A 12,660-nucleotide genomic window follows, 5' to 3' on the forward strand; every position below is an offset into this window, starting at 1 on the left:
TAAATCCGGGCATAATTGATGATTGTGGACATGGCAGTTTAGCACACGTGTGCTAAAAAGTGATTATATTAGATACATAGCCATCTGATTGCTTTTAATATAGTTTAGTTTCCATAGTGTAATTTTTCGGTTTAGTTTTAATTGTTATAAGTTCCAGTTTTAGTCTTTAATTATTACTGTATGGAGAGCATATGTCACAGGCAAGATTTAGGAAAATTGACTCAGTCTTGTAGACTCAAAATCTCAAGAACTAGTCCCATCAATGCCTCATCAGATAAGCTAATGTTTTAACATTAATCTCAGTTCCTTCACATGGACTCAAATTGCAACAAATACTAGGAATGACCCACCTACCTGAGCCTTAAATATTAGCCATCTGTGTACGTATCATATTGCATCATGGCTCATTGTCATATCAGAAATATATAACCAAAACAATGCACGCTGTCCATAGTCTGCTTTTTGAATACTTAAAGAGAAAACTAATTTAACATCAAATAATGCTTTTATTTGTATGTTTGTTTGGTGGGGTTCTATTTGTGCTTTTACATAAATGTTTTATATACTGATCTCTTTAGCATGCCTCAGGAAAGCCATCAGGTATAAAATTCTGAATTCAAACATGCAAATGGAAACATTCAAGTAGTAATTTCTTTTTCCTATAACTTAATACTACAAATTGACTATTAATGCTCATATAAGGATAACAGCAATCCTGCCATATGCAATATAAATGAGTCTCCTTGCAGTTTAGTCCCCGCTATCACTACTGTAAGTGAATACTACAGAGGAAATAGAATTTCCTTTGAGGATGAATTAGGACAGACTTGTGGTCAATAATTAAACACTCTCGATCATATTATGTTTCGCCTGTGACAAAATAATGGAGACACATTTGGCTTTAGTCCCATTTAATCTTTTGCTTCCCCCAGCAGAGCATCTATGCAGCTCCTACCAACACAATCTGTGTGTGTTTTGGTTTTGTTTGTTTGGGGGGTTTTTTAAAGAAAAAAAGTCTATATGGCAGTTCTGTCTTAGTTAAGTCAGATTCTTCCAAAGATAAATATCACTTTGTGCCAACACAGATCAGCCTTATACCAGGTTCCAAATCAATCACTGGTGAAACCGTTTGTTCCACTGGCACAACAAGAGAAAGCACCAAACTTGGAAATTAAGCTCATTATTTACACTGAGACATTATTTAGAAAAATCGTCATTAAGAGTTTAAATATAAACACTATTTATATTTTAAAGGTTTCCAGGAAAAGTCAAAACTTCTGGCAAAAGTAATATTTATTAAAATGATCAATGACAAGACAGCGACAACAATCAGGACCAAACACAGTCAAATTCAACTAAATTGATTTATATGTACAGGAAAATGAGAGTCTTCAAATTCAAGAATGACATGTGTAAACCTTAAGAATTAAAAAAATAAAATAAAATAAAATAAAATAGAACAAGCTTTCCTCTAGTGTTGACAGAGTGAGTTCACAGTACTGAGATAGTCCGAGCCAACACCTTCGCTGAAAGATCACCTCATCAAAAGCATTTTAAACTACAAAAATCGTACAGTTCTCTAAATTTGGATCAGTGCAGAGGAGAGAAAAAAAAAAAAAAAAAAAAAAAAAAACCCTGATTATACCTGAACAGGTGATGAGGATCAGTTCTGGTCTGCTTCATTTAAGGTCCAGGAGAGAACCACAGTGTAATCATTGAAATATCAGCAGGCCAGAATAACTGAAGTATACATGTACAAAATGATTCGAGACCACAGTGTGTAGATGATCCTTCAAGTCTGAGTCACTGATTAGCGGGATTTATTGGGGAGAGGAGCGTAAGTCAGCCTTACTCATAAGACTCGTGCAAAAACGTAAATGTGTGCAAAAAGCTTAAATAATATTGACTCACATCCCAAAAATAAAACTAAAGTATTCACAACAGTTCATGTGGCACAAGGCTCATTAAAATAACCATGGAAGCTGCGGGAGCTGAGTGGTCCTCTGCAGAAATCTAAACCAGACTGGTGAAACATAATCCTCCTCCCAGCAGTCAGTCCGCAGCTTAGAAAACAAACAACATCCTGGCACCTGATACCTCACCACAGGCTTCGGGATGCATAACCACGAAGAAAACACGGCATGTGCCTGGGGATGCCCACATGGCAACATCTGTGGATAGCAGAGGTATCCTCTGAGACAGTTCAGTGCTTCAGTGTCGTTTTACCCACAGGGACAGGTGCTTTGTAGTCACCAGGCGTGGCTGCGTCACTGCTGCGCTGCAGTGTGATTGGCTGTTGCAAAATTCTGTTGCAGCATCACCAGTGAAGTACGAAGCTGCAAGGAGAACACGTACAAGACCAGATGAACACCTGTGTTAGGCTTTGAGCTAACATAACAGACTGCCTGCCCCCCCCCAAAAAAAACAAAAAAACAAATAAAAAAAACAAAAAACAGATGTGTTCATATTTCTTCCAACTCTTTAGGTTTATGAGCCTAAATGTGAATCACTCTAAAAAGCTGTGTAAATCACAAGAGTGCCATGATATTAAAACTGTTCTATATTGTGTAAGTCTGCATTTAATGGAAGGAACAAAGACAACATTTATTTACATTTCTTAATACAGGACAAGATATGTTCAAGAGATCAGGCCATCCTTGTCAGATTCTTTAATTTTATAATGCTCCACATATTTTCGACGTCTGGAGTGAGAGCAGGCAAAGAGCTGCAGTCTCTCTGCTAGAATATCTGCAGAAAGTGGTTTGCTTATCCTGCTCATTTAGCAATATTGGTGCCTTCACAGATGGCCATAATTAATTACTCTTATCTCAACTCCACCACTATATATAGCTATTTAAATGTTTGAAGTTCTCACAAATTAAAAAAAAAAAAAAAAAAGCATATGTTTAGTAAACATGAATCCAAATGTCAGTCTGCCATTTTTCAGGATTTTGGTGCCGTATTGTTTGCAAAGATACGGGAGAACTGCAGTCAGGCTGAAAGACAACACTAAGAAACAGATAATTCCTTTCTTTCCTTACTCGTGCCAATGCCACGATGCTCTGCACTTTAACACAAGCACATGCTTTGCAATTTAAAACAGACCCCATCACAACAGAAACTCATTGAACTATATAAATGTCAGCTGTTAAATGTGCAGTTCAGTCTTGTCACTCAGGATTTTGAGTAAGTCACTGACAGGAAAAAAGGCCTTCGTAATATGCAAAAATGAGCAAATCAAACCAAAACAGAACAAATCTAAACAAAGGAAAAATATTTACATTTGATTTTGTGATGAACTGGTCTTTTAAACAACCTACCTGTTCTAAGAGGTTAATGGAGTCCTGAAGTACATTTTTGAGTAAGCGCAGCTCCTCTGGAGACCTCAACGCTGCTCCCAGTTTGGATCCATACTCAGCAGCTAAGCTGTTAAATAACAAAAGGAGGAATTCATTCTCATGTGTAAGGTATTTTTGCTACAGAAGAACCAGAAACGGAAACGAAGTGAAGAATGTGAAAGAAGGCCACTGATGTCACTTACATAACACCAAAAATTCACAGAAGCAGACAGTTTGAACACTGAGTCATTAAAACAAGAGCTCTCTTGTGCTGTATGTGGGTTGCTTAAACGGCCAGACAAAACTGGAGGAAGACGAACCCCTTCCTCTCGTCCACCCACACTAAGACTTCTGCTTTCTGAGAGCTTGTGGCAACAGCTATTACAGGTACCATCTATGAACAGTCCTCGGTTATACGCAGGTCACAAAGAAGCAGTGGGAAGTCAACTGACCTGGCCTCGCTCCTCTCCCTCAGGCGATGCTTTGTAGTCAGATACATGCGCTGGGCCACATCCTCCATGGCCCACAGCTTAAAAAACAAGCCTAGATTCAGCATTGTCAGGATCAGCAGACTGTAAAAAAGGCAGAAGGTATTGAGTAATCTGACCAACAGAGCAGGCAGGCGGAAGTGACTAAAACTTTTTTTTTTGTAAGTCAAAACAAACAGTTATCTTTCTGTGTGTGTGTGTGGTAACTTACACCACACTCATCCCAGCCACTATCGTTGTGACATTCCATCGATACGGACCTTTCATATCTACAGGGCCTGAAATACAGCAGCAAACATCAACACAACAGTTTTTGACTAGCAGTCCTATGAGGATAATATTGCACTCAGAGCACGTCGCATTTGTCAAGACGTTTCCTCTTAATGACAAGCAGTTTTTTGCTTGAGGTATAAAAGTTGCTGTTCTCTGAGCGTGTCAAAAGATTGTACCATAACTCTACTTAAGATGACACAGTTATAACAGGTTTGAGTCTTTCCTATTCAAAGTGTACAGTAAAAAGTGTATTAAATGTCTAAGCCCACATTAAGGATTACTTGAATCCAGTTTAGGCCATTACAATGAAAATATCAACTTTAAGTGTTTAATTCAAAGCCAAGCACAGTTATAATGATCCCACCACCCCATTTTCATAAACTGTAGTTTCATTATTAAAAAGGCGTCAGTACCCATGTTGCCTTCTCTGTGCTGCTCAGCGTCGTGCCTATACTGCTTTTTGGGCTTTGAATGCTCTGCCAGAGTCCGGCTGTAAGTCCGCCTCCTCCTGCGAAGTCCACCCATCTTCCCCGCCTCTCCACCTCCTTGGTTCATCTCTGCTTCCTCCTCCAGCAGTTCTGCTTCTGTGTTGTGTAATCACAGGGCAAAACCAAAAAATATATATAAATAAAAGGAAACAGGTGGGTTAACTCAGCAAAAGCAAAAGTAATCAGCATGAACGGCCTGGCCCGTTTATGGTCATGCCAAAACATCTCAACACTGTATTTTCCCAAATGTTTTTTGGCAGGTATGAGATGTGCGTATGTGTCATTTGTGGTCAGCAGTGGTTTTCTTCTTGGAACGCCGTTCATGTATGCCATTCTGCCCCCAGTCTCCTTATTGTTAAATCATAAACTCTTAACCTTAACTGAAACGAGTGAGGCCTGCTGTTCTTTTACATGATATTACAGGTTCTTGTGTGACTTGGATGAGTTGTCAATTTAAGTCAGTTAAATTGTCTTTTTTTTTTTTTTTTTTTTTAAATAGTTTTTATCATTAACTCTGTTTCCCTGGGTCTTTTTTCTCCGTGTGTTATAAATAAATCTTTTTTGGAACCAGTACTGGTCTTATTTTGTTGTATTTATCCACGACACCTTAAAAGCCGGTCTGCAAAAATATTGTCGGACATAAACCGGTCCGTGGTGCAAAAAAAAAAGGCCTCCGATTTAAGTTATCTAATTAACTTTGGTAGGCCAGCCCCTCCTGTGAAGGTTCACCACTGGTCCAAGTTTTCTCTATTAGTGGGTAAGGGTGGTCCACTGGAGTCCCAAGGCCTTAGAAATGCCTTTATAATAGTTTCCAGACTGATAGATGTCTGCGACTTTGTTTCTCATCAGTTTCTTTAGATGGTGCGTGTTGGAGCCTTCGTTCATATCAGATCAGGGAAAAGGAAATCACAGGCTGAAGAAAGGAGACAGGCAAGTGCCCTCTTCTCCCTCCACAGCGTGGAGATGAAGCCGTCTACTCACCCAGATGCCGGAAATTCTCTTCTATGCCGCTCCAGGAGTTTTTGGTAATAAAGGACTTCACGAGGCCCCATGGCTGCTTCTTGTACTTTACATCGGTATACACCCTGATAATGTGACAGAGTAAAATCCAGTTAAGGAGAATAAAAGTAAAAGTCAGACTCACTGATAACATGGTTAACTACACAAATAATGTGTGATGAAGATATACTTTGCATCAAATTAAACAAAGCCTCTGCATTAGCCTTGCTTGCTCGACCCGGTGCTCAAATCAGGAACCAGTATTTAGACAAACCCGTGAAATACTGGGAGATAATGGCGTGTTCAGAAGAGACCAAATCTGAACTCTTTGGATGGCACAATACACGCCATGTTTGGAGTTCAAAAGGCACTCCATATCACCCCAAAACTAGCAGTGAAGTTTGGAAGTGGGAACATCATGGTGTGGGGCTGTTTTTCCAGCATGTGGCACTGGCACGCTTCATATAATTAAAAAGGAAGGATGAACAGAAAAATGTGCAAAGACATTCTTGAGTAAGATCTGCTGCCATCTAGCAGGATGAAGACGATGAAATGAGACAGATCCAAACACACTGCCAGGGAAACTAGGTTGGTTTCAGAGAAAGAAAATACAGCTGCTAGAATGGCCCGGCCAATCACCTGACCTGAATTCAATTGAAAGATCTACGGAAAGGACTAGGAGGTCAGAGTTCATAGATGAGGCCAACACAACCTCCAGGATTTAAAGACTGTAGAAGAATGAGCCAAAAAACAAATAAAATAAAAAAACAAACAATCACATTTGAGCACCTGCCAAGGAGTCACAAAATCACATCTTAGCAAGTTGCAAATGTAATGCAGGACTAACACAGAGAGGGACGACCTTTAATGCTCACATCCACAGTTAACCACCAGTTAACACCATTAATGTTCTGGGACGAAACTGGAGAATCCAGAACCCTGTGAGGTGACCATCCTAACCACTGCACTACTCCGTGCCTAAATGTAAAATTGTTATGTGCAGACAACACTGGTTCATCCACTGAGTTAGCCCAGCCCCCCCCAAGCTTGAAGAAATTATAGGTCTTTGTTAAGTGACTAAAAAAATGCAATCAGGTAGAGTATAAAGTCTGTAGAGATACTGACTCATAATATAAAGACATGAAAGGTGGGTGAAGGTTTTTACATGGCGCAGTATCTAATTAGGATATAACTGTGCGTTTACCACTTAATAAATGTTAAAATTGCTAGTTTTGTACAGTTTAATATGAAGTACACCTAGCTTTGTCTAAGTGTAGTGCCAAATAAACCAGACCCAGAAAAAAAGTTGACACTTTACCTTAGTCGACATTTCCTTTTAGAGTTACTCATGATGTAGTAGCGGGTTTGAGTGTAGAAGTAGTCATGATAGGGAACGTCATGTGTGTACACCTCCGAGTTTATGAGGTAATATTGACCATCCCTAGATTCTTTGTACAGCGTCTGACAGATAATAAAGTACAAATAAGCAGCCAGGCGTAGTTCAAACAACATTAACATATAAATTAATCAATTTGAGCTGGAAAGCGTCATTCATGCTGATGTAAACACACCTGGTACTCCGTAGCAGTGGAGAACTTCCCAATCAGAGGGTTGTTGATGGTTATTGTGTAGTTCAGACTCCGCTTCATGTTACCAGAAGAGTCTTTTTGCCAGGCAGTAGAGGTGATATCTGAGAACACAAAAGGCAACCTTGAATACTGTGCACACAAGAGCTTTTATTTGCTAGATCTGAATGAAAACTTTTCTCTTTTTTTTTTTTTTTTTTAAATAAAAAGCCTTACTGGTTATCTTCCGGGCATCCATAAACCTGCGCATGAAGGTGGAGTCGGTGAAGAGAATTCCAAACATATGTTTTGCACCGATGTGGAAAACCCGGTTCAAATACTGTCGACCGGACACCTGAGACAGACCAACGCGGTCCTCCACTGAGGAGAGAAAAGAGGAAGAAAGATATTAAACCACAAAAAACAAAACCACACCTTTTAAGCATGCACCAGGCCCTGAGCGGCATCTTGTCACCTTCTTCTTCGCTTTCCGAGCCGCTTTCCTCAGACATGCCGTTTTCGTTGGCGTTAAGGTCAAGAGAAAGGGAGGAGCGCTTGGAGACGCGCTCCGGGACGAGGCGGTCCAGTTGGGGAGCCGGACTGCGCCTTTGGGATGGGGTGTTACGAAAGTCCTCCTGCAAGAAGACAAGTTTTTCGTATTTTTGTTTTCCTTTGAGGTCTGTTACCATAATTGGATCTGAGGTGCAATTATGGCTAGTTTTGTCATAATTCTTGCAAAAAAAAGATGGATATACAGTTGCAGTATTAAAAACGTGATTGCTTAAATACCAAGTTGGAAGAGCTCTGTGAGCCAATAGGGGAAGGCATTTCTTCCCCTTGAGGTGTGGAGGTGTCCAAGGGTCCATTTTCCACTTCAGGGATGCGGAGGAAAGGGGGCCGCTCTAGTCTCCCTGGACCGTCATCTCCGCCAGGCCTGGCTGTCAGGCTGCAAGCAAACAAATGGGCGACATCAGATTCTAAACATGTCATGCGGTGCGTGTGGCTGGAGATGGAGGTGTAGGTGCGTTTACCTGGTCTGCATGTTTGATTCTGCTATTATCGGTGAGCTATCCATCTCTTCATAGCTTAAGCCAAGATCAAAACCATAATGCTGCCTAACCGTCTGCCATAACTCGTGGCTGGTCAGAGACTGAAAGAGATGGGAAAAGGCAAGTCAACCATGACGTTTTGCTTGAAATGAATGACACGTGAGGTCTTTACCTAGGAGATAAGCACACAGACACACAAAGGAAGAAAAAACTCCCAAACTGATCAAGCAAACCTGCTGTATTGTCACCATGGGCGACAAACTGGCTGACCTTATCTCTCTGACCTGCATAGATACTCATCTTACACTTTGGCATTAACCCTTGGCAGACAAAGGTTCAAAAGCTTCCATACAGTGTTAATAAGCGGGACCTTCAGTTTTTAGACACAAAACAGTGTTACACAAACAAGATCTTCACTTCAAAATAGATGAACGAGATTATTGTAGACCCGTTTATTCCACTGGAAATTTACGCGTTTTTGTCGAATGAGAACGAATTATTGTTTCACGTGAAACCCACAAAAACGTTTGAGATCCGTACACGCAGGTTTTACTTACGCGTTAAAGGACAACAATCCCACAGCTGCGAGCGTTTACTGGCTCCCAGGCAGTGATCAGTGACCTGGACGCACAGCGCACCCACATTCAGGAAGTAGACAACTCAAGCGAGTCCAAGACGCGCCGCCCAGATTTGCTCCAGTGAAAAAAGGTAAATAGAAAGCTTTTTGTACCTCCCGTTCTCTTATTCGTGAAACAGCCACAGGAAGCTTCTTTATTTTTGTTAGAGTAAACCCTCTGACAGTTTCAACTTCAACACCAGCGAAGCGTCAAGTGCGACTGGAGGCCAGTCGTCAATGCAAATCAGCAGTCCTGGCCACACCTGCAGAGGTCAATGAACTTTTATATTCAGGTGTTTGCGCTGCAGATCCCAGGAGACCCACACCCACGAGAAGAGGCTGCCATAGTGCCAAGGCAGAGGCTAAAGACCGATGACGGGAGAGTCCAAAGTTCAGCGATTAACAAATTAATCAGTGCCGATACCAAAGAGCCTTGAATGGTTCTCATCTTAAACCCTATGATAACCATGCTGGTTATTTTAGTCTCAATACCCAAAACAAAGCTACTGCCTTAACCTGAGTGGAATTTTCCGCATTCATCTCACATTTGAATTAATTTGATCACTTTCAGGAAAAGGAAAAAAAAAATAGATATGACGACAATAGTTTCAATTAAAACAAACAAACAAAAAAACGTTATGACTTTGCATGTCCAGGTTTAACACAAGTGAGATATCGTTCATTTTACTATGAAAAAAAAAAAAAAAAAAATCCGGACAATACAAATAAAACTGTTCTTGTTTATTCTTATTTGTTTACCTTTACTACACAGGAACACAGGAAGTGGGTAAAAGGTGAAAGCTGACTTCCAGTGGGTTTATTTTAAAAGTACATCCCTCATTTACATGCAGGTTAACACATGTAAATAAAATAAAACCCTTGTGTCTGCTAGACTCGTGAACAAACACCGGTGCTGTGTGCAGATGGTTAACCCTACACGCAATAACTAAACAAGACTGATTACCTCAAAGGAAGACCGTTTGTGGCTGGGGTAGTGGAGCATGATATGTACTCTGAACTGATTAGATAAATGCTCCATAAAGTCACAGGACCACTGGTGTTTTTGGAGGAGTTGCGCACAGCAGTGCTTTTGGAAATGACTATAAATCATGAACTAGTGTTGGACATAGACATGAGTACTGTACCGATTGGGACAATGCGCTGTTGCAGGTAACAACAGGTGGGTGAAGCAGGGCCTTACCTTACCCAGCAGCGTGTTTTCCCACATGCGAGAAAATTCCCGGTAGCTTTTCTCTCTTGCTGAGAAGGAAGTGAAGAAGAACTGCGAGCGAAAATACAAAGAGAGAAACCGAATATAAGCAAATGTGTGTTTTTCATATGTTAAACCAGCTCTGAATGATTGCAGTTTGGTACCTTGTCTGTACTCGTGCAGATCTGGATGGCGTTGGGAATGAATCGAGCAGTTTTCTCTCTCGTCATATTTGTGATGTTTTTAAGTGTCAGAGTGATCTATTTGAAAATAATAATAATAATAGTGAAAGGTTAATGTGAATGCTTGAAGAACAAACATCAGTGTCATCTGTTCACCAATGCAAATATCTAATCAGCAAATCACATAGCAGCAACAGTAGATTTAAGCATATCTACTGAAATTCCAGTCAGGTGAGTGGGGGAGAAAGGTGATACAAATGACTTTGGTTGTTTATTCCAGATGGACTGGTCACAGTGTCAGAAACTGCTTATCTGCTGGGATTTTCTCCACATATCTATCATCAGTGAGTTTAACCTCTTGGGTACAGTGATACTGAGAGGTCAAACACACTGCAACTTAAGAAAACGCCAGCAAATAGTTTACACCCTCGTCCTGCTGCTCTCCATCCTTCTCTTCAGTGTTATTACCTTTGTTCCACGAAACACATTGCTGTAGAAACAGACCCAGTTCACTGAGAGGTAAATGCGTCCCTGTAGAAGTATATCCCGCTGGAGGGCACACGGATAATCTGAGGAAAAACACAGAAGAGCGCTGAAGCAGACACGCCATGCATATAAATAAATGTCTCTGACCTGTGTTTGCCGTTTTTAGGTTTCAACTGCATTTGGAATAAAGATGAGCATTTTCACAGAGAAACCTTTTTGTGAGCAGATCCTTTTTATCATTTAAAATATTGAACTTATACAAACAAACTGGTGCTGAAATGCAGTGCTCATTAAATTGTTACAACTGTGGGTTTCTGGCTGTTGCTAAAAGCTCGAGAAATGATCATTGTTTATGTGACTGGAGGTTCCTGAGCAGCTCTAACATAATAAATGATGTGCACTGTTTACAGAAATTGAATGATGCAAAGACGCCCATAGAGAATTGAATGTCATGACACAAATAAAATAAATATTATGATGCATTTGGATATAAAGAATGGAACTGATGTACACAATGAAAGACCCAACAATGGTAGCCTTTTCAACTCACCCACTAGGAGTCTCTCTGTTTCAGGCAGCTCTTTGAACAGCTTCTTAAACTCCTCGAGCCTCTGTTTGTAGGTTGGCACAGGAGGCTGAGGTGCCGCGAGGCACTGTGTCTGAACGTCAGAGCTCTGACAGAGGAACAGTTCACATTAATGACACGAGGACTTTAATGCAGAGCAAGAATTTGCGAAAGAAACAACAAAACGATGAGATCTGTAAAACCGAGATTAACATGTGTAGACAGGCATGATAAAATAAAGAACATCTCCAGATGATGAGCAGATTTATGAGCCTCAGGGAGGAAACAGCAATCACACCTTTGTGCTGGGAGGAAACATGGCCTCCCACAAGGGGGCAGTGAAAGATTTTCCATTTCACAGTTTATGGCACCGATGAGAGCAGCAGCAGCTTTATGTTAGTTGTATTTTTTCCTTACATCTTCATCTGAGCTCCACCTCAGGTCCGGCAGTGAGGTATCATCTGTGATGTCATCACTGCCCACTCCTGACCGGTTGGATACCTGGTCCATCTGCTCTGCTGCGCTGCTTAGAAGCAAAAGTGCATTGATATATGTGGGTTTATACATTTGGCTATGCTGTAATATGCTATGTTTAAACCATTCGTGCTTTAGCGTTATCGCTTTAAACTTTGATTAGCGGGTGTCAGGACGAGGCGGAAAGCTCTTTTTGGAGGGTTGAACTCTAATAACCTGCAAAATGTCAACAAACATCAGGTCCGCTGGGGAGGTCATTATCGCTTCAACGGAACTGGTTTGACTAGAGAGCTTAGTGAGGATGTGCAGGCATGCCACTGAACAGAAACCTGCACGATCTCGTGGTAAACTGGAAAGCTTACCTCGAGCTTACCTTCGGTAAAAGGGCAGGTTTTGTGGCCACAAGTTAAAAGTTGACAGCAGAAAAAAAAGTCAGGACTTTAAAGCAGCCTCCCCCTTTTCCCGTTCGCCGAGATAGAGATGAGAGATGGGAGCTATCAGCTGATGTGCAGCCAAGTCAAACAGCTCAAGTTGATAAAAGACTATCAAAGATCAGATACTCTGTTATCAAGCTTATGTTTACATCTCCACGTGCTCTCTAATGAGCGCACTTACCTGTCACGTAGTGGACCCAGGATTTCTGCTATGCGTGACCGAGGTTAAAATAAATAAATAAAAACGCAGCCGTTTGTCCCACACAACTCCGAGGCTCTCCCGAGTTTAAAGTGCTCTTGGCACGCCTTCCTGCAGGTGCATCTTATCCGGCCCAGGGAGCATTCCTTAAGGCAGTTGTCATCTCATTGGTGGTGACGCTCATTGGGCTTCACTCAATTACTTAAATCTTCAAAAAAGGCCCCTCCCTCCTTTTATTTTAGTAATCCTCCAGATGAAAGGTTGATTTCAATTATAGCCATTTGACTGAGTAGC

At 41.0% G+C, this 12,660-nt stretch overlaps 1 protein-coding gene across 2 annotated transcripts; it reads right to left on the reverse strand.

The window, feature by feature from the left end:
• Positions 1–1,275: 1,275 nt before the first annotated feature.
• gramd1c (GRAM domain containing 1c) lies at positions 1,276–12,430 on the reverse strand. 2 transcript variants are annotated; one of them, XM_085468374.1, is made up of 18 exons: positions 12,349–12,430; positions 11,677–11,782; positions 11,245–11,368; positions 10,677–10,777; positions 10,191–10,286; positions 10,018–10,098; positions 8,183–8,301; positions 7,941–8,097; positions 7,627–7,786; positions 7,389–7,532; positions 7,158–7,276; positions 6,905–7,047; positions 5,569–5,672; positions 4,513–4,683; positions 4,038–4,104; positions 3,791–3,910; positions 3,321–3,426; positions 1,276–2,336 (listed from the first exon to the last, which is right to left on the reverse strand). In XM_085468374.1, exons 2-18 carry the CDS (start codon positions 11,767–11,769, stop codon positions 2,268–2,270), a joined length of 1,974 nt encoding a protein of 657 aa, XP_085324500.1. In that variant the 5' UTR covers positions 11,770–11,782; positions 12,349–12,430; the 3' UTR covers positions 1,276–2,267. The 2 variants fall into 2 exon arrangements, with proteins under 2 accessions (XP_085324500.1, XP_085324499.1); XM_085468373.1 differs by lacking the exon at positions 12,349–12,430 and having other exon boundaries at positions 11,677–11,883.
• Between the last annotated feature and the right edge of the window lie 230 nt (positions 12,431–12,660).

The sequence above is a fragment of the Copadichromis virginalis genome, linkage group LG9 (genome assembly GCF_057382275.1).
Source record: "Copadichromis virginalis isolate Kocher_CV1m ecotype Utaka linkage group LG9, C_Virginalis_male_GT1.1, whole genome shotgun sequence".
In the NCBI taxonomy this organism is placed as follows: domain Eukaryota; kingdom Metazoa; phylum Chordata; class Actinopteri; order Cichliformes; family Cichlidae; genus Copadichromis; species Copadichromis virginalis.

What these genes read in the sequence shown, in the direction of transcription:
- gramd1c (XM_085468373.1), bottom strand. Translation starts at nt 11,826, where the DNA reads ATGTATAAACCCACATATATCAATGCACTTTTGCTTCTAAGCAGCGCA. An exon ending in CTCGGAAAGCGAAGAAGAAG is followed by an intron (nt 7,533 to 7,626) that starts GTGACAAGATGC and finishes TTCTCTCCTCAG; the next exon opens with TGGAGGACCGCGTTGGTCTG. An exon ending in GTGGCTGGGATGAGTGTGGT is followed by an intron (nt 3,911 to 4,037) that starts GTAAGTTACCAC and finishes CCTTTTTTACAG; the next exon opens with TCTGCTGATCCTGACAATGC.